General features: G+C 41.9%; 1 protein-coding gene across 1 annotated transcript; it reads left to right on the top strand.

Moving 5' to 3' along the window:
* Positions 1-219: 219 nt before the first annotated feature.
* LOC135395209 (zinc finger protein OZF-like) lies at positions 220-21046 on the top strand. The gene is made up of 2 exons (XM_064626449.1): positions 220-5013; positions 20589-21046. The coding sequence occupies exons 1-2, from the start codon at positions 4716-4718 to the stop codon at positions 20978-20980; spliced, it is 690 nt and encodes a 229-aa protein (XP_064482519.1). The 5' UTR covers positions 220-4715; the 3' UTR covers positions 20981-21046.
* The last annotated feature ends 1072 nt before the right edge of the window (positions 21047-22118 follow it).

Genomic DNA, 22118 nt, shown 5'->3' with positions numbered 1-22118 from the left:
CTCGGCACCTGGTCCCAACCCGACTTTGCCGTCAAGAAGAAGTACTCCTGTAGCCAGTGCGTCTATTCGACCGACTACCCAACGAATATCCACCGCCACATGCTCACCCACACTGGAGAGCGGCCGTTCAAGTGTCCCACATGCGGCAAGGGGTTCACGACCAAGCAGAACCTGGACAGCCACAGAATGCAGCATGCCAAGAATTCTTGGATGCTCTGAGGTTATGGGGTGACTGATTGTGCATGGAGCTGCTCTCCTCGAATCTCGCGGAAAGGTCCCAAATTTGCAACCCTGCCAGAGAAACGACTGGCCGTTGCTTCGGTCACAGAGGCTTCCGGATGACGTGGCTTCCACTGCAAAGCGTGCGTGGCTCAGCCCGTGCGGAGAAATTTTCATATTCTACAATTTTTTTTGTTTCGCGCAAGTTTAAAGGGGTTGTGTGTCATGTGTTCGTGCTCAGGGTTTTTATAATATGGAAGGAAAACAATTTTTACGTGCTATAGCTAGTGATGCATAATGTGAGTGAGTTACAGATCATGGCACACACTTTATGTTTCAGCTCTGACATCAGAGGGGTGAGAGCTTTGACTATCATGTGACCTCTGGAAGCCACCTCATTGGCAGAGATGCTTGCAGTGATGTCGGAGCTGTATGAGTTTCTGTATTGTACATGTGGAGTTTCCGTGTGTTTATTGTCCCTGTAGATCTGAAACACAGATAACCTTTCCTTTTTTTTTTTATGTCTATCAGGTATAATCTGGGTCAGAGTGCCACAACCCCTCTAATGGGTTTGGTTGTAGCCTTCCATATTATAGTATAGGCTTGTTTTACTGTTTCTTGTTGCTTCTTGATCTGTTTGATATAGCTGTATCTCGAGTTGTCTTTTAAGCTTTGAATCTACCAATTCAAGTATTGTGTGTTCAGACTGTAACTGAGGCAAACACTTGTAACATGAGCTTAGTGTGTTCTAGTCATTAGATCACATTGTGCCACAAGGACAGTATTGTTTTTATTTTGTACAATTTAAAAAAACAATTTGCAATTGAGCACCAGTCTCATATGATTCCCATTTTGAACAGCACTGACCATACTGAGCACTCGGTATGATATTTTACTTAAACCGAACCAAGTTGGTGCGTATGCTTATGGCCCCTTACATCCAGACTTGTGTGTATTCTTTTCTGCTTAGCTGATTTCAGTGGAAGATCTTGTCACATAACAAACTTGACTCTCGTAACAAACTTGCTGCCTCTTCCGTAATATAAAATTCAATCCAGTTTCTTTTCTCTAATTTTTTTTTTTTTTAAAGCATCTTCCATCCGATTAGCTTATAAGCGCACAAGTCTGAGTACAGGCTCACGGGACGCCGGCCAGCCTAATGAGATCTGAGAGGGGTGTTTCCAGCGTGGAGCTTGTTGCCAAAAGTGGTCCTCAAACGGATGTTCTTCCACACGTAGGAAAACAGACGACGCCTCGGAGGAAGGCGGGGAGAGATTCGCACGTCTTCTTGGCCCCTGCAAGTTGCGCGACTCGTGTGTATCACTGTCGCGCTTGCGGCAAGACTTTTACCAGGAAGCATACCATGGTGAACCATTTTTGCGTTTGATACGGCTGCTGCAGTATACTATTGTGCACTCCATGTTTTTTTTTTCTTTTTTTTTTTTTTATGTGTGTGTGTTGTTGTTTTGTAATGAGAGAACCGTGGAGTGAGAAACATGGGGCTTCTGCTATAACCGCAGTAAATAAGCAATACGAAATCATGGAAGCTCGTTGGTCAGCGTAGCGCTGCGTTCTTGAAGGGTTCTCTTACATATTTATCATCTGTGAGGTATTGAAATCGTTGGGAGAAATCAAACTGATTTGTAATGTAATGTAGTAAAAAAAAATGCACTGTTCACTGATAACAGTAAGTGGCATCTAATGTGGATTAATTGCAACATAAGCACGCTTTTCTACTGAACAGAACAGGACTGAAAGTTTACAATTGAGAGCTTGATGCCATCAAAAGACAGATTCCCTAAACGCAAGTGCTGCGTTCCTCCTTGGGTCCGTGTCAGCAATAATAAAATATAAGAGGGGAAAAAGGAATAACTATATTATTATGTATGTATTTGTTGTATGTATTTGTACTTTCTATGTGTTCCAGCCTCAGAACATCAATCGTCTCATATATTAATACTATGACTATGTTGTTATTGTCAGATTGGTTAAGGACCTGTTATAGTCTGGGTTTTGAGTTTGCCACAGAAATTCCAGACATTCAATCTGATTTCATTTCACAAAGTACCCCCAAAATGATAACCAGTACAAACTAAAGAAATATCCTATCTGGGATCCCGTGTACTTTACATTTTCACTGCTTCTGGAATGAGAGCTTTTCGTTTACATGCTATACAACTGCAACACATTCCTGAGCTATTCAACATTTGTTCTTGCATTGTGCAGCGTACAAGAGTTTTTGTCACTGCTCGTGGTGAAACTACTTCAGTGTGTAGCATTTTTTGTACAAAACTTACCTAACCATTGTTATACCTGCTTCTTCAATTTTGTTTCTTTGGTTTGGCTACTACTGATTCTGTGTCGATTCTCTGAATTGTAAGGCAAATGAAATGGTATTGCAGAGAAATACGGCTTTGAACTTTGAACATACAGTGGAACAACAAAGGGTGGAATTTTAGGGTATAATGTCACAAAGTTTTATGTTCCGAAGTGTGCTATGTGTGCAGAGAAGTATGTGTGGTGTTTCTTCTTTTTGACGCAAATTTGTCTCTCTGAGTTCATAAATGCTTCGAAAACAATGAAGTGTTTTGATTGCACCCACTTATGTATTTACACAAAATACGTGTACAAGCCGGCTGCTTAATGTAATGTATGCTGCTCTGTTGTTTCCACTTGCATTACTTTGTAAGATGACTTGCGTGACGTTTACAAATTTTAATTGTGTAGAGCAACAGCGTCAGTGATCACACGTGCGTGAAAATACCTGGTATGTACTGGCAGGTTTGTGTTTTGTGACATTTATTGCTAAGATCATTTTAATTAATAGCTTTTAATCACTGGCTTCTTCTAGACATTTTTGAGTATCTGCATATTTTCTGTGGCAGAGATCTTATTCTCCAGACCACATTAAACACAACCAAATGGACATCACTGGATTCTACATAATATGGCTTGTTCTTGCTCACCACTGAAAATGTTTATATGTGCACATCTTTCCGTGTAAATTTAGAATCTCCGCTTTGTATTAGGAGCCCTGCTCTGTCTTACCAAAAACTGATATAATTTGATGCTTCGGAATATGTAGTTATTTTAGTATTCTTACTTGCACAGCCTTTCTGTGCAAGGTTTCCTTCCTGACTAAACACATAAGAATTGTTCTAGAAATTTGATGCCACTTTGTCTGTCAGTGAAACAGCCAATGATCTCTGAATACAAGCATGTATGTAGCTCTGTATATGCAAATTCCATGCCATTATGATGGCAGCGTATTTGAGCATAACTTCCTATTATTGTTTTTTGTGCATTGTGCCGTATATTGTCACTCACCTTTTCTTTTGAAGGGTACAGTCTGTAGGCTCGACCGAATGCTTTTATCTGCGTGTTGGGCTTTTCGAAATGGCCGCGACACGTAGCTCTGTGTAACGTCGCGTGATATTGTAGCTTCCCATGTAACATAGCTGTACATAGTTGGTGAAAAGTAATCTGCACGCAGTTATTTGCCTTTCTTTTATAGCTTAGTGTGGTCATTTAGGCTTCCACCTTTGCACGATTTCAGCATGCGGTTCATGTACCTGTTCTTTGGCAAGTCGTGGCTGTAAATGAGAAGGTGCACAATAAATTTCTCACGTTACTTTACCTTATTACCTTACTTTACCATCATCTTTCTCACCACCTCTGGTATGTGTTTTACAGCTACACTGTTAATGTAAAAGATGAGCTCTACCTTTTGGAACATGCCCTCATTGCATTATGGATACAAAATCCCACATTATACTCAACATTGTGGTGAGATAGCAGCCGAACAATTGTCTCCATAGATGATGTCGTGATGTAGAGTATGCTGTATGTCCAGGAACGGAAGTGACAGGTGTGCACAAATGAAATGACGGCAGAGTATATAAAATTGATACAAGAAAGTGTGGTTTCCTTTAGTCTCCCAAAATAATAAGTGTTGGAATATACAGTTCCATAGTGTTATATGCAAGAATTTAAAGATCATAGGCCACTTGGCAATTTAATGTCACAATGATCCGCATGACCGTTTTATGACCGAGGAATGATCCATGCCAACATTACCTCTGGGACCGTTCCTTTCTAGGGGTATACACATATTTTTAGAAATTTTCTTTTCCTTTTTTTTTTAAATTACATTATCATTAGTATCAAACTGTGACAAGTAACACCTAGTAGGCATCAGAAATGTTTCCTCCCTTCCATATTTGTAGTTGCCACAGTGATTGCACCCTCGAAGAAATGACTGTATGTACTGCCCAATTAAAAAGCTAAAGTAAGAAAACAATAGAAGAAATGAATTTAAATATACAAGAACGAAAGATAAGCATTCGAATAATTTCAAATAAACGACTTGTCGTACAACAACGGTGGTCTCCAAAGTTGTGAACTTCGGAAAAATCTTTCTCTTCCTGTTGTTGTTGTTGTTTTCGTGCCCGTCCGTTGTTAGCTGCTTTGTTCGCTCGTTGAATGTATATATCTCGATGCTCTTTCCAGAAGCAAATTGTGAGCGCGTCGGACGGTTGTGCTGCCACTTCTGTAACTACACGACGTCTTACAGCACGACGCTGGTGCGGCACATTAGAACTCACACGGGCGAACGCCCCTACCGGTGCATCAATTGCTCCAAAGGGTTTACCACAAAGCAGCAGCTGGAGAAGCACTGCACCCAGCCCACCAGGCCGTGCTTCCTCCCGTTTGTGTGCGGCCGCTGTTCGCTGCGCTTTGCAACAGCGTCCTCGTACCAGCATCATCAAGAAGTAGAACACGGTTTTGTCAGTGGTGCACTTTGAAAAACATTATGCAAGTGTATATATCTCTCTTTGAGACAAGTGCTCTCTGTAAGAACAAAAATTTGCATTTCTCTGCACTTGCGCACCAAGTTTCACGTGTGTGTCTTGTAAAGAATGCACGCATTTATGCTGGTTTTGTATTTTTTTTAACTTAGTGGTCTACGTTCACTGATGTGTGCTCTTTATATTGGAAAGATTATGTTCAGCAGGGCTGACAAATCGGACTTCACCGGTGATGTCCACATAAAATAGCATTATTATGCCATCAAAAGACTGATGGAAAAGCATTTTTTCTTAGATTTCTAGTGGTGTTTGAATAAGCAGAACAGTGAAACTGTATGGTATTTATGATCTAATATAAAAATTCGTCTGTATGGCAAAAGAACCTCTTGTATGACAAGCTTTATAAGGGTCTGGCTACGGTGTTTGATGAATCTTACATGTTAAACATACAGCATTGCAATGATACAGGATAGGTGGGCAGTTGCCTGTCCAGTGCTGGCTAGTGACATGCAAAGGCTATTTAAATGCAGGCCCAATTTAGTTTTTGGGATTTATTTGGGATTAGTTCGACCCCATGCAGGACTTGAGTTGAGAAAGGAGACCCTTGGTATTAGGCACATCTGCCTGAAAGTGTTTGAGATTATCAGTTCTGGTTGTATCATATTAAAAAAGCATGACAGAAAAGCTTTATTTTATACCTTCGCTCTACATGAAACGTTTATGAAGCATGGTACTTTCTTGTGGTCTGAACTAGAACACTGCATGGGCTGCTTTCTTAGGCCCAGGCCCGGCCCAAGCCCAGTCTTCTTTTGATTTACCTGCCTGGGCCCGGCCTGATCGCTCCATACCTGTCCCGCGCCCAGCCCAAGCCGGAAGGATATTTAGGTTTTTTGGCGCAAGCCCAAGAAATTCCTAGGCTACCTGACCCGGCCAAGTGTAGCGGGCTGTAATAGTATATACCTTGTCTGACTAACAGTGGGGTAAGACAGGGTCGAGCCCAATCTAGGACGGGCAATGTACGGGCCTGGACTGGTACGGGTAATGTCAAACTCAAACCTGAGCCGGGCCCAGACCCACAAAAAGAAGGGTCCACCCGGCCCACGGGCCAAGCCAGGCTTCGGCTTTCAAGTAAGCCTGAGCCTGTTCAGTGCCCTAATTTGGACTATAATTTGCTGTGCTGACATGACAGGCTTCAAACTAATAAAAGGACTCATTTTACATTATTTCTAACCCATTCTCAGTGTAAATTGATAATAAATGGCACAAGTGGGTGCCATCTTTCTTTTGTAGATATCTGAACAGATCTTGTGGTATTTGCAGTGATGTCACCCCATGCCATGTATTTTGACGAATACATCCCGTTTCAACGACTAGGGTGGTTTTGAAATGTTCACTTTGCATAAATAAAAGAGCATTTTCTCATCATTTAAGTATATTGCATATTTATTGAACCCCTTATTATTAGGCCCTTTTCATAGCTCTCATCTGTGCCAGGATGTGGAATAAGAAAAGGGTCAAGGGTACAAAGCCTTTTGGGCATCATAAATGGAATGGCCTCTCTCTTACACTGAAGGACACTGAATTTACACGGTGTATACAATTGTGACATGGCTAGCCTAACGTGACTGGTGTCCCAATCAAGGCTGGACAGGCCCTGCTTCTACGTTCTTAGTCCTGCTGTCCCACAAGTCTATACTTGTGGGACGGCGTTTTGTCCAGTTTTTCGCTGCAGCGTACCCCGAACGGAAAAAAAGATAGGGCTAAATAGTGAGAGAAGCTTTCGAGTTTCACTTGACCTCCTCACAGTTCGCATCTTTCCACGATCAAACCAATGGAACACGCACCACGTCTGCGTGTTCCATTGGTTCCATTGGCTTGCACAGGCTTTGCTTAGACGTGGGAGTGTGAAAATAGTAGAGAAATTCCTCCTCCTTTTCCCTCACACTTCCTGTTATTGTTCCACCAAAGAAGACTAGGCGAGAGCTAGGTGTAACTGTGTTATGGTCGATGAAAATATTGAAACCATCAGTGGCATGGCTGAGTGGTTAAAAGCATATCCACTACTTGGGGGTAGCCAGGTCGTGCTGAAGACTGGGAAGTGTTGGGTTCGAATCATATACCACCGGCAGTGCTGTCTGGGGTTTTCCCCTGGGTATTCAGGCAATCTTTCCTGGCGAATGTCTGCACAGTTTCCCCTGAAGTCGGCCCAGGACGCACTAACCCTCCTGTCTTCTCTCCATCTGTCAGCGTTTGTACGCCGCTCATAGCCAGAGTTGCTTCGCGGCGCTAACAGGGAATAATAAAAAATAAAAAAAAAAACGAGAAAATGCATAGGATTTTCATATCGGGATGGACACCCGTGCCTATTCTGACTTATTGTAGCAGGTATTTTGTAGGCCAGGTGTTCAAAAGATATCTTTGGGGATCAGGGTGGGTGCTGGGATTTGAATATCCCTGGTTGAATATGTGTGCTGGAACGGACACAAAAGACCCAGTGCAAAAGACGAACGCCAGCAACTTCGTCTTCTTCGTCCTCTCAAAAAATGGCATCTGCAATGCACGCACCAAGCACGCACTTCGAAAAAGTCAAAGCACGAACGTGTTTTTGGGACTGTCTCAAAAAGTAAGAAAATGTACTTTGCGCTCGAAATCCAGACGGTCGAAGCGCGACGGCAGAGAGCGTCAGACATTTAGGAGAGGATAGTCCCTCCCCTTCACCCCCTTCACCGCTCAATTTGGCCCCACAGATTTTTTTATTGAGCCGAGAGAAGGCAACGAGGCAACCATGGTTACGATTTCAAGATGGCGACGTGGAATCGTTTGTTTGTTTATGTTGTGCAAATACTGTACTAATTTTCGAATACTGCAGTGTTGTTTCGCTCAGTGTGTGCCAGTTGCACGGCGCGATTATGTGATTTGAACACTGTTCCGTGAACCAACGCATGTGCAATGCTCCGAGTTGTCCGTGAACACGTCCTCAAAAATGTGGTGGGAGTGACGCCCCAGCCGAGTCCCCCAATTCGTGCCCCCCCACGATGTGGCACTGAGCAATGTTTCCGTGTATTTTGTGCTCGCTGTTTGCAAAGCGGAGCTGCTAGCATCGTGTCATTTTGGTCATTACGGTAAAGAAAACGAAGTTTGGAAACTTTCACAACGATTCTAACATCGGACGTGTGCAGATTTCTTGTTGGTCATGATGTGAATTTCGCGAGTTCACCAACCTTTCCTAGTCTTGGAAGCTGTATATCGTGTTAGAACCAATTTCCCAACGCTGTGACGGTTGTTCAGATTGCTCTTCGCGGCAGCCGAAGTGTTTCGATGTACATAATCAAGTCCGGTACGAAAACATGCGCCGTTTGCCATGTTCACATTAGCGAAAACAGAAAAGCTCCGACCTTGAGGTGCTGATCACGAGTTCTAAATACGAAAATTTTACTCGAAGCAGTAGCCAATACCTGTAACAACTGCTATGCTGTACTGTTTGAAGAAAGTTTCACATGTTTTGAATGTAAAATGCGCCATATAATTTATTATGGATGTGTATTTGCTTACTTTGTGAATTTCGACTGGATGTTCATATATGTACGGTCCTCAGTCGACTGTGCTATCCAATAGGTGTTTGCACTGTTTCAGCTTAATATAGGACACAATCCATCAAAGGATATTTTCCCAGAGGATACTCCTGTGGTAAGAATTTCAAATGTTCACTAAGCGATAGCTACTCTGGCTATAGTAATATTGCTCTAAACACCTGTGATACGTTTTTCTTTCTTTCTAGGAACTCTGGTGTGTTCTGTTATGGAGAAATTTTCATCATCAGTAATCTGTCATATTGTGCATTACACTCCAGTTGGAAGCGCAGAGTTATAAGGCAGTGAATTTGTTTGGAAATTACCTACTTTCAGTAGTTTTGTTGCTCTGTGTTGTGGAGGTTCCATGTGGAATCCTTTCTGTATCTACGAAGCTTCAATAACTCCCGGTTGCTACGTTCCTATGGAATTGGTACCTGTTGGTGTGTGAACTAGAATGTTCCTACTCAAGGAAAGACACAGAGCCGAGCACTCTTTGGCCTTTCAATGAGCTGCTTGGATTTGATAGAATGTTCTTGTTCTAATTCAGTGTTTTTGCAGTGGATGGTCACAGAAAAACTGTTTTTCTACCTTGCTACTGTGTGCATGACGAAGGTTGCTGCATATAGTGAAAGTTGATGCAGAGCTGATTTTTGCTGTAGGCAACCTTGTTGTTTGCGAGGCCCATGTTATTTTACTTGTCCGTCTGCCTGAGATCTCCCCCTTTCGCCGGACCCTCATTACAAAGGGGCTCACTAGGGGCACCGCTGTCCATCCATCCATCCATCCATCCATGAAAGAAAAATAATAGAATTCTAAACACGTATCAAAGAGGTGGTCATACCTGCTAAAAGCATGAGCAGGTGCAAGGGGTTCTCAGGCACGTCCCTCTTAACAAATGTGGGCTTGTGAACATTTCCGAGGCAGGGGTGTTGGAGACCCCCCACCCTCCATGCCTACGCCATTCATCCTAGTACCTGCACGTTTCTTCTCAATGATAGTTACAATGCAACAGTAGTCAAAAATATCAAAGAACGGGGGAGTGTGCAATTCTTCTTGATACACCCAGGAAATTTTCTAGTATAGCTAGAATACTTATAGAAATTATGCGCATTTACTGAAACTCGCCGTAGTTATCTACGCCTACTATAAGTCACCGTGTTCTTGGAACTGAAAAATGTGACTCATTCAACATTTCTTGTGGCACACAGTGTCGATCACTGTAGGGTCGGTACGGCATGTGGAGTGGCATCTTATGAACCACCGTCTTTCTCCCTTTTTCTTTCTCTCCCATTGCAGCGATGCTGATGGCATTTCGACCTAGCAGCGGCCATCCGCGCTCCCATGCTCACGACGGTCCCCCAAAGAAGTTTCAGTGCAAGCTGTGTCGCTACTCGACGAACATCATGACCAACCTGCGGCACCACCTGCGCATCCACTCGGGCGAACGCCCCTTCAGGTGCGACACCTGCGGAAAGGGTTTCATCCAGAAGATTCAGATGATCAAGCACAGCTGCCTCGGGCGTCCCAGGTCCCGCGGAGTCCTCTCACCTTCCTCCGCGTTCACCTGCAATCAGTGTGGAGAAATGTTTCCGCAGCAGGCAGACTTGTATCAACATGTGATACTCACGCATGTAGCGCGCTAGTGCCTTTTTGTGCCATCAGTGGGTTGTTGAGGGAGCGATGGAGATAGTGGCTCATCGCGGATTTGCTGCAGAACGTGGCTGACACGATGTGGGGAAATTTTTTAAGGTCGTTACACTAGCTTCTAGGTGTGCCACAAAATGCATTTTGTGTTTGTCGCAGGAAATGAGTGGAATAATTGTAATTGTTTGCCTCTTGAGTCTTCATTACCTCAATGATGTGCTCTTAAAACTATGTACGGATAGGTCTCCGGAACTCTCATAGTGTTGAGGCTACGATAAAGCTGCTGAAGAAACTGTTACTTCAGCACAGTACTCTTCCAGGCCTGAAGTTTAGTGCAATGCGGTGCCCCCCCACCTAACTTACTGCATTTCACAAATTTGTCGCATGAGCACGGTTTTGCAGATCACAAGGTGTATCTGTAAAAAAATGCTAAGGAGGGCCATAAAGTCGCCAACAGCAAAGCTGTAGTTGTACGTAAGTTATTCCTCGAGAGGGAACACGACTGGGGAACTTTGTTTTTCTCTATTCTAGGAGATACTCCCCCTCCCCCAAACCCACTTACCCATAAACTCATTACTTCAACTTACATGCGACTACTACTATTGTCCATGACTGCCGCAGCACTTAAAAGAGCTCTTTCATCGTCTTTCCCGGTGCAGTAGCGTGGGTGCTGTCGGCGATCAATTCTTACGTATTTTCAGTTGCCCTACACAACTTTACTTGTGTCAGTTTGACCACAAAGCCACTGGGAAACCAAAGCATTCACCCATCTGTCATTTTTAGTGTTTTATTCTCAAGTATAGTTGATTTCGGTCATGCCAATGACTTCAAACAAGTAAAGCCACTTGTCTTTGAAATTTGTGTCTGTAAATTTGTTGCTGCAATGAATGTTTGAATGGAATGTTGAGTTGATGTTCAGCATTGTCTTTGTTATGGTGCTATTTCTGCTTTCGAACCAAACATGCAAATGATATACCTCATGCATCTGTCTACGTTAACGTCAAGCGCTTGCTGTTGACAAGTGCGAGAGTTTGGAGCTGTTTGTATGTATAAGAGTTGAGAGGTTGCTGCTTTAGTGTGCACAAAGCACTGGTGTTACCAACTACGATCTGTATAAAACACATTTTTGGCCGCCCGACATATTTTAGCCACAGTAGTCTCGACATATTTTATTCGTAGCGCGCGGTTTGGTGCAAATGCGAGCCTAAACTGTAAATTCTCCGCACGATTGGCAATGTTATCTTGATTATCATTAGGGCTTGATTTTTTTCGGGTCTTTTTTTTCGGCAAAATTGGGGGTATATATCGGGTTATATTTTGCTTCAATAATTTGGGCATAGTCAGGTTGAGTTGAGCTTGATTCGACGCAGTTCTTGTTGAGTCAGATAGAATCAGCCGTAAGTCTTCGCTTTACTTGGCATAATGCACACAACGCAGCAGTAGACACAGGGTCCATGCATGTAAGAGGCAGCAGGGACTCTGTTTTGACAGTTCATAAGAGCATATTTATGTATTGACATCACAGTTTCCAAGGCTCTGCGATAGTCGTGATGACTTCGGATCTCCCCAGCCCAGCAGTTGGCGGGGAAATATCGGGTTAAACCCTGCTTTTGGTGATCTGAATCCTGGGGTAAATATTGGGCGTAATCGGGTATACCCCTAAAAAGTCAGGCCCTAATTATCATGATGCACTAGGAGATTGCTCTCACTCCTTGTAAGGTTTCTTTGTTCAATATGGGCATTACTCATGGAAGATGTTGACCGTTTTCTTACCACACGATTTACAGTGAGAGCACACATTTTAGTTTTGCTGTGCTTTTCGTTCGAATGGGCAGGTTTCCTATTTTGGTATTTATCTCGCATCTACCTTGTTTTCCTATTTTGTTTCGTGGTGGTGAATCTCATGGTTTTGAGAATGTATTTACCGCATATTTATCTTTCTCATGTTATCGTGGAGCAACTAACGGTACGCGACAGTGTGTAGTTACTTGCTGATAGACACACGGAACTGTGCATTGCAAGCACCTATGCAAAGTGATTTGCATTGTAGAACAGCATGAGCACTTCTTTATATTAAATAAAGTACTCACATTTTAATAGTTACCTGCTCTGTGGCATCTTTTGTACAAGCTTTATTTTTTAACTGTTTTGATGAAAATGATTTGAAAGTTTTTCATATTAAAGGAAACTTGCAAAAGGGAATGGCAGTAAAAAGATCCTGGTTGATGATGAGGTTCTGTCGATCTTTTGTGTCGGATGTGACTGCCACTGAGACTGGGCTTACTGCTATATTTCCTTTATGCAGTTCCTGCGATCATTTCTAATTCATATTGAACCATCTCTGGAGCTAGCATCGTTGCAGGTCGTTGCGCTACAAGCATGAAATTTTAAAAATCAACAAAAATGTGGTTAGGATCAAGATTTTTTATCATCGTAGGGGAGTGCTATGTGCTGTTGACTCCTCACTACTGTTTATCCGTTACATTTATCCTTGTTATATGAGGCTTTACCCTTTCTAAAAGGAGGGATAAGGTGCAGGCAAGCTGGTAATGAAGGTAACGAATGGGAATGAGCATGTGTGTGTGCCTTTCTTTCTATCTCTGTGCTACAATGTTTGCGGATGGGATATTGCTTTTGACATTGTTCAATTTTGGAAGGTAGCTAACTATTGCTGTAGCTTATGCGTACGTTCTTCCATATGCACAGTGTACTACTGCGGTGTTCAGTCATCGAGTTTTTAGTGGTTGAAGCTCCTTTGCAAAAGCTAGCTTATATCATGCATTGAATGCCATCTACGAGCTTCCATCAAGTGTTGACCGCTGTACTGAATTTTGCTGACATTCTTAACTGTGCAGAACTGCTGGCTGGATCATTAGAATTGATTGGGGATTTGAAACCATTTTCAGAGTAGTTTGCCTCCTACTTCCATAAAAATCCTCGTGACTGATTCCTAATGAGGTTGTCACGTTAATGTAAGCCAAGCATACTAATCGTTACCCGTATTAACGACTCTTTGCACCTTAGTGACCCTGCCAGTGACTCTTGCTATTTATAGTTGCATTTGTTCTCAGTCGATACACAGTTTCACATTGTTACCATGTTACGGGTTCCTGTATTTAAACAGAGGTTTGCAGTGTTCTTCAAACTCCGTGAACTTCCTTTCTTTTCCTTCTGTAGCCTTCTTTCACTTTTGCAGCTCAGAAGAGTTTGTTCTTGAAATGTGTTTCTTTTTAGTTCATTGAATTGCAGTTGTGTTATTGTGTTACAGTTAAATGGTATACAGTTAAAAATTTACTGTTAATATGCCAGTTTATGCAGTGAATGTGTTAGCTTCCACCTTTAGCTGTTAGTTCATTCGACTGTCGTCAGGAAAAGTACTCTCGAAAAAGGTGTTTGCCTTTCTGTGAGAATTAGCTCGCTTGCCGTTATGTAGCATAGATGCGAGGTTACTTAATGGTATGTATTGTTAATGCACATGGTGTAATGACAGAACAGACGAGAAAAAATATGCCAGAAAGACACAATATGAATCTGGGATATTAGCCCCGTTCAATTTATTTCTGGCATGCACATCTTATCAATCCATAAGCAACAATATGAATCATGTGAAAAGGGAATTGTCACAGGAACCTATAGCATATAGAATAGATTGTTATAATTGAAATATCAAAGTTAGAAATCTGTATTCTTACTCGTACAGCAGTATTTTTGTTGCAGACTTGTCAGACATTTTCAGAACAAAGTAACACATGACGTAGTCGCTCGGGACATATTTTATTGAAAGATCAGAGCTAGATTAGTGTACAAAAAATGGGTCAAGTGTTTACCTTTTAGCCTTGTTCAGAGCATCACCTCTAAGGAATGTAATAAGAAAACCACTTGTAGAAAATGAAAAAAAAAAAAAAAAGCAAGTTCTGACAAGCATCCCTGCAGCACTGATAGTGCTGCGAGTAATTTTCGTAAACGGCATTTTGCGAATACAAAAACATTGACCAATTTTGGCATCTTGATGTGTACGCAGGGCGACTGCTATTCCCCCCAGTCTCCGGAAGACAACGCTTCCAGGTGCGACGGTACGAACACCTCGGCCGTCGCTTCCAGTGTGACTTCTGCCCCTACTCTACGGACTACCACACTAACCTCAACAACCACCTACGTGTTCACACGGGAGAACGACCTTTCGTGTGCAGACATTGCTCACGTAGCTTCAGCCGCAACGAGCACCTCAAGAAGCATCGGTGCCGAGCTCTAGAGCCTAAGCTCATGATTTGAGTGGCAGTGCTTTCATGTGAACCTTTTGCTTTTTTGAGTTACTGCATGTTTTTTGGGGGAGTGGGGGCTTCAGGTACGGGAGCTCTTGTTGAAAGACGGTCTTTCTGATATATACGGCGTTTTGTGTCCAGGGATGTCCCCAATGTGGGCTGTTTGTAGGCCCCTGTTTTGTGACACATTTAGCCCCATTCACGTTCAAGGCGCAAAACTCGAAGAACGAAGAGAAGACTACACATAAACAAGCGCTGATTAATGGCTGAAACTTTATTGGAAAACATGCCACTGCAATGCTGCTTCCAAACAGACAACTGTCCCAAACCAGTTCCCAGAGAGTTGTGTCACGCAGTATCTTCCCCGAGAAATGCACATAACTGCTGTTGGTTAAACCTAGCATGTCACATGCTTGCTGTGTGTAGTCTTTTGCACCCTGAAGTTGAAAGAGGGGTACTTACATCTAACCCAACTCACTACTTTGGTCTGCTTTGCACTGTTTTTTCCATGCACATTTCTAGGGCTTTGTTTCTATCTGCAGATTATTTTACACCAGGCAAAACCCACAGATACTGGCAAGTTTTGTTTTTGTATTTTTTATGCACGCAGCTAAGAAGGGTTGAAAGTTTTTTTTTTTTTTTTTCATCGCATTTAATATTTATGACACCCGATATGTTACCTAGTGCAATGTATGCTGCTACAGCAAACTATGCTACCTAGTGCAATAGTTGTAGCTGGAAAAAAAATGTGCTTGCCTGGAATAGAGCAGGACGTGCCCCTTCAGTTGCCATTTCAATGCTTCTGCTGACAATAACAGCAGGTTACAGCACCACTGTTATCAATCAATAAGCACAGTGAGAAAAAATCCAGGAGAGGCGGTCCACCATTTTCTTTCACCACTTCTTACGTTAACTTGACAGACAACTGAGTGTGGATCAGCAATCGCGGTTCTGAAAATACCTGTCTTCGCACATTTTTCCCAGCTGCACTGCGTTGCATATTTTGTAGTGGGTCTGGGTAAATTCTCAATGCACTTCCTGATTCTTGTGAGGAAATATTCCCATAGCTTAGTACACTTCAGAGTTCAGTTCAAGAAATAAATTTATTTTAATTAACACGTGATGAAATGACTTGTAGTACATGGCAAACGTTCCCTACAGATGAAAGCCGTTGATTGCATATTGTTATTTAGTGTGGTCTTTTTTTATTACAATGTTGCGAGAGTTACTGTAGTGCCTTGCATACAGGGTTTTTAGCAAGAAAATGTTATTAGATTCCTAAAAATAAGCTGTACGACATAACCATGCGCAGCTTTCTGGGCATCACCCATGAAAGATTTTGCTACACACTATGGCACTTTGCATTCATGTCGTGCTTAATGAAGCTAAGTTTGCTAATCGAACTCGAAAATTTGCCAAGCAATGGTAGCATTTCTTTTCATGAATTCGGAAGTGTATGGCCATAACACACTATTTCAATCAAAATCGCGAGGATTTTCATACAATTTCTACAAGAATTTGTACTGCAATATCCAACATGACGTTGATTTTTTGCAAGTTACTTGTAACTAACTGTTGGCTCAGATATGCAGGTTTCCAGGTCTTTACTCTACATTGAGCTTGTGTTTGTGGTGGTATCCATACAGCATATGGTAGATGTGTGCAGGCAGAGCAAATATTAACTATGCAGAACCAAACTATGCATGCAGAACTATTTCTATGTAATTTCTCCATTCGAAATTCCAAGACTAGGTCTTGCATGAAGAACAAAAGAAAGGGCCTGCATCAAAAGACAGCTATATATCTTTGTGTCTATGAGCATTTTAATGTAGTTAGGGGCTGTATGCTCTGGTCTAATTTCTTTGCAATTCATATTTGAATTACAGTATCTCGGCTGGAATGCTTGTTCTTTAACTGCTTCATAAAATTCTGTACTGGAGCACAGCTGCATTGTTGCCATGTCAACAGCTCATCTCAAAGTATTGAAACTGCAAAACAGTGACAGCTCTGCAAACTTTTTTTTCTACACTATTGGTATGTTACTCTCATTTATGTCCTCGATAACGTAAACTCACTTGCAGATTGATCACAGGCTGTTTGCACTCTTGCTTCAAGTCTCCGTTTTGTGCAGCCTTATTAAGTGCCATAGGACTTGCATTCTAATGCTCCTAACTAAGTCCTTGCCTTCCGCCTTGCAAACACTACGGTGGTGCCTGTGACACAAGATTAATGAGAGAACGCATACAACAGACATGCAGATCTCCAACCCTGTGTTATGCACATTGAAGAGCTTCACATGACTCTACAGAGGCTGATTGATATGCTTCATCACTTTTTCCTGAGATGAGGTTTGAACAGTTCAAGTTGGAAGCAAACCTTAAATTCTGACTATATGATGTATGTGCATCATTTAAAATGTTTTACTATAATCTTCCACACTTTGTTACCTGCATGTCACATAACATTCAGCAAAAACAAATGTGATTAATGTACCACGTGGCAGGTGCTTTTTAACCTTTTCATGTGTATGGCTACTTAAACCTGTTGTTCACAGCTTGTATCCTCTTCTGTTATTGCCTACATGAAGTGCCAACAGGATAAGTAGTGAGGACAAATTAGGTGTGGGCTCTCCAGTGTCATGACATGACATGACATGCCTTTTGAGTTTGTTTCATGTGCTGCTATGACTGTTGTCTGAAACCTATATGCTTTTTCATATTTTTTACTGCTGCTTTTTGAGTTGTACTTCTCAAGCTAAAGCCTTTTGTAGTACGTAGTTGCACATGTAACATTGCTGAAACATGCGGGTGGTCAGTTACAAATATTTGTACATAAGCATGGTTTTATAAAGCTATTTGGTTTTCTTGTAATTACATTAGTACTTGCCCCATATAGTGCTTATTTCTTGAACAGATTGAATCGATGTAGATATGTTTTTCACAAGTTGGGGTGGCTGGACGAAAAGCTTTGGTGCTTGATCAAAGTAAGGCCTTTAGAATAAAGGTGACATGAAAAAGTGTTTAGTTTGTATCTTACAAATACCTGTGAGTACTGTATCTGTCTAATGTCAAGGTCAATGTTGTTAACTTGATGGCAACATTAGGGCCACTGCTTCGGACAACAAAATGTGTAAAATTGCAGTTGGAAGTGAGTAATATCAAAAGAAAATGAGGAATATTAGCAAAACATAAATGAAATAGGAGAAACACCTCTTCTTGAATTGCAGGCAACATAAAGTACTGTGCCTTCATGTTCTTAGTAATCACCTTCGGGGGTTAAAAGAATTGCTGAAGTGAAGCGTATTATGTGCTGTGCTTGTCCTTTTATGTTTCCTCCATCATCTGGCATCATCATCTAACACTGTTTGCTTGTGTTCTATCTGCTGAGATGCATACTAGGAATGGCTTTTAAAATTTTTTTTATTAAGGTCACGAAGGAGTGAAATAGATAGAGTTTCAGAAAATTTGTTTGCCAAGGAAGATCATCTTGCCATCATACTTCCAATCAATATTGCCACGTTCCAGAAGTTACTCATTCCGTAAGCTACGACATCATTTACCGATGAGATGAGGATTACAGTGAACCCTCGTTAATATGACCCCCGATAATCTGGCATACGCGCTTTACGACCATACTCCTGGGGAACAATGCAGTGAAACCTCTGCAAATCCCCCCGTTAATATGACAATTCCGCATTATGACCAAAATTTTCGGGAACGACCATGGTCATAATAACGAGGGTTCACTGTATATTTAAGCACGGGTGCCCTCATTACATGTCTGCTACCCATTATTCAATTCTGATGTGAAGCAGCATAAAAGAAAACAATTCCTGCCGCGACAAAACGCTACGGAAAACTTCTCGTAACCCCATTATAAAAATGCCACTTACGCTATATGTTTTCATTAAACCGTAAGCTCTTTGCTATCAGCATTACTACAGTTTCTCGGAAAAGCCCTTTCATCTTCAATAACCCTCAGTTTTCTCTCTGTTAAGGTTCGCCATTGTTTCCATCTCCAGAGAAGCGATATCATTGCAAGTACTGCACTTACTGCACAGACTATGCGACGAATCTGACCTTCCACGAGCGACGTCACACGGGGGAACGCCCCTTCCAGTGTTCAGTCTGCAAGAAGTCGTACGCCCGCAAGGACCACCTCAAGAGGCACATGGAGATGCATCCCTTTTGCAATCCCCAAGGCACAGCAAGGAGCGATGGCGCGATGCATTATTCGAGGAGGGGTAGTCACGGGCGGCACCACCAGACCATTCGTACATACTCGAGGGCCGCCGACATGACCATCGTGAGGAGGTCTTTGCCGTAACGCTCCGAGTGGCACTTGGCACAGTGTTGCCTAAGCGACTGCTGAGGTCATTGACGAGTGACACGCTTACTGATGTTGAATAATTCAGCATCCCTGATTGGGACACCTGTGCTATACTATTATATCTAATTTATTCTTCGGTGTGCTGCTGGTGTCGGGATTAAGTTGTATTGCGCGAGCTCAGAATTTGTTTGTTTTTATGTTGACGGAGGAACGCCACGAGTAGTAATTGCTTGTTTGTGGCTAGCCTACTGCAACTTTCCGATCAGAATGTTAGCATTTTTGGGCCCTTTGAAACATGGTTCTTCTGGTTACGGTCATAAGTTCTGACAAGGAAGAAACTTGTTTGTATTTGGAGTGTAGGCACTATACTCCCTTCATTTTGATCTTGTAGCTCCTTGCATTTTTGTGGTCAATTGGTACACCCCTGCTTGCATTGATCGCTTTTGCTTTTTTTGCTTTATTACGTTTGCATTTGGACGGAACACACACATTTCAGAATGTTGTTTAATCAATAGCTCAAAGTAAGTCTATTCTAATTGCCAGGTCCGATTCAAATGAAGTTATCATCATATGGACAATCTTTAAAATGTTACAGAAAAGTAAATACAGAGAGCATTTAAATGAACCTTGACATTTCAGGTTAATTTTGTCTGTCTAAGTTCGCCTACCTTCAATAGATACATCACAGACAATCGCAAGTTTTGTATTACTCGAGGCAATATTCTGAGTCAAGAACCTCACTGCTCGTCGAGTGTCGAGACCACCTTTGCCACTTAATGTTCGTGCAAGAATAGAGCTCGTGATATGTTCTCTCTTTGCATTTTCGGCTCACGAGCAATCACAATTGAACAATCCGAGTATGACAGTGTTTAACTTTCATCACACAATTGGTGACAACCATCACATGTTCTTGAATGCGACGTTGTATAAAAATCCTCCATTAATGAGGTTTATCTGCTGTTGCTGTTGTCTTACAACTCTGTTTTTTAGTGGTTCTTCGAAGTCTGTGTAACATTGCAGTGTTACTCTTGAACAGTAATTTTATAGTTACATTTAAATACATGGTGGCTCTCCAGGTGCTGTTCATCTATCATATTAATGTACAGCATTTTCCTTTTTTCATAATACATTCTACATTGTCTTTCACTACATAAACATTCCATTTTTGTATATAAGATGTGGTGGGAAAATATTAATTGTTATTTGGTGGTATAACGCTATTTAATGGTTACACATATTTACGGTTATGGCAAACATGCAATCAAAAGCATGACTGAACTCTACACATACTGCATTGAATAAGTTGAACATGCTGCAGCTGGAACTCGATAAAATGAAACGGAGGATTTTTTATCTGAAATCTTGGGTAGCAGTAAGGGTAAAAAATTGTATTGCAAGTATTATGCAAGCACAATCAGCCCTTGCTACTGGATTTGCAGTGTGGAATGAAGCAGCGTTTCTTTAGGTGCCCTGCCTTATAACATTTCCGTTCGGGTTTACAATTTGAGGCATGTCATGTTAATAAAAACAAGGCACAACCAACCAGATTGGAGCAAGACGTCTCACGACTCGTTCTAACCAACATTTCTCATTTTAATGAGGTTTGACTATTATTTTAACAGAGAGAGAGAAAAAAAAAGAATAGTAACCCCCTTTCATGCTTTATAAAAATTCTGTCTCGATCTCATTATGTTGTACGCTGCTTGAAATGTTATTCAATAAAATCGTTCACATTTGAAAAGAGAAATAACGAGTGGAAAAAAAAATTCCAGTACCCCTGCGTATCCCGAGCGGGCTGAGCCTGACTGCCGGGAAGCAGCGCAAGTTTCCCTGCAGCTTCTGCAGCTACACGAGCGACTACCGGGCCAAGCTGAACCGGCACATGCGCCTGCACACGGGCGAACGCCCCTTCACCTGCGACATCTGCGGCCGGGCGTTTTCGCGCAAGGACCACCTCCAGAAACACCTGCCGACGCACGAGGGACGTCCCAAGGACCACCACGGGATCATGGACTTCCTGCCGAGCCTGCTGGGGATTGCGTCCCAACATCCGTACCGGTGTAAGCTTTGCGGACGGGGATTCATTCAGAAGCACCATTTTGAGAGACACGCCAAAACGCATAACGAGCACTTTGTCGATTATTGACTCGAGGGGTGCAGCAGGTTGTGAGAAACACTGCCGGTAACTTTTCTTGTTTTTTGGGGGCGGGGGGGGGGGAGTCAGATGTAATGGGTTGCTGTTAATTGCAAGACAAAAAGATGTAGGTCAGAGTTACAAACTTATTTGCTCGTCGTGTGCTGGTTTCCAAATATTTGGACTGATTGGATAAGATCCGATAGGTATGCGGGGATTCATCTTGGAGTCTACCTGAAGGACTTCAAAATTTGTCTTTGCTGCAGTTGTTAATGCATGTATATATTTACGGTTGGTTTTGTTTAAAAGCAATTTTAGAGATATAATAGTATAATGTAATTTAATAGTCAAGATATTATGTGCAGTTCAGTACAGATGGAGATGGAGGGAAGCTCCTTGTTTTATTTCTATTTAGCACAAAAAAGTAAAAGCAGAAACATATATATATGAAAGGAACAAAAAAATTGATTCCAATGAAATTCAAGTGGTAACAGTGCTAATAACTTAATAATAGTCATTATTTGCACTTGGTTTCACGCGGTGTTGCTAAGTGCAGATTGGATTTCATGGAGTATAAATCATATAAAAGCAGTAGAAGTACTTATAGTACCACATTATCCAGAATTTATAAGAAGTATTTTCCATGTTGCAAGCAAGAATTTGTGCTACAAAGAAAGGAAAAGTGCGAGTTTGATTCTCCTTAATAACATGATGCTGTCCGCAGTGACACCAGTCTGCTGTCGCCCCTTGAATGTAGTGGCTCTAAAAGCAGCCTTGTCTAGTCCATGTCACCCAACCACGGTGAACATGCATCGTGCAATTATCATGACCACATGTTGACAGTGTCAGCAGCTTTCTGCTTTTTATATGTAGCTAACTGAGAGGTATTAGCAGTATGGCTTGTGTGTTATGTCGAAGGTAAGTGAAGCCATTTTTCTGCAAAGACTTATTGGTCAATACCATTAACTCACTGGAGACAAAATATAGATAGGTCTCAAATTACAACGTGCATTGGAAACATACGTAATGTTTTAATTTGTTCTGGTGCCCTACATGGCTTCGTGAGGGCCCATCTTTTCTCGGCAATCGGCTTTAATTATCACACATAAAATTCCGCAAAAATTGGCGTGTATTTGTAACCAGCTGTGTC

This window comes from Ornithodoros turicata, chromosome 5 (assembly GCF_037126465.1).
Source record: "Ornithodoros turicata isolate Travis chromosome 5, ASM3712646v1, whole genome shotgun sequence".
Lineage (NCBI taxonomy): Eukaryota > Metazoa > Arthropoda > Arachnida > Ixodida > Argasidae > Ornithodoros > Ornithodoros turicata.
This window is presented reverse-complemented; position numbering and strand designations above follow the sequence as displayed.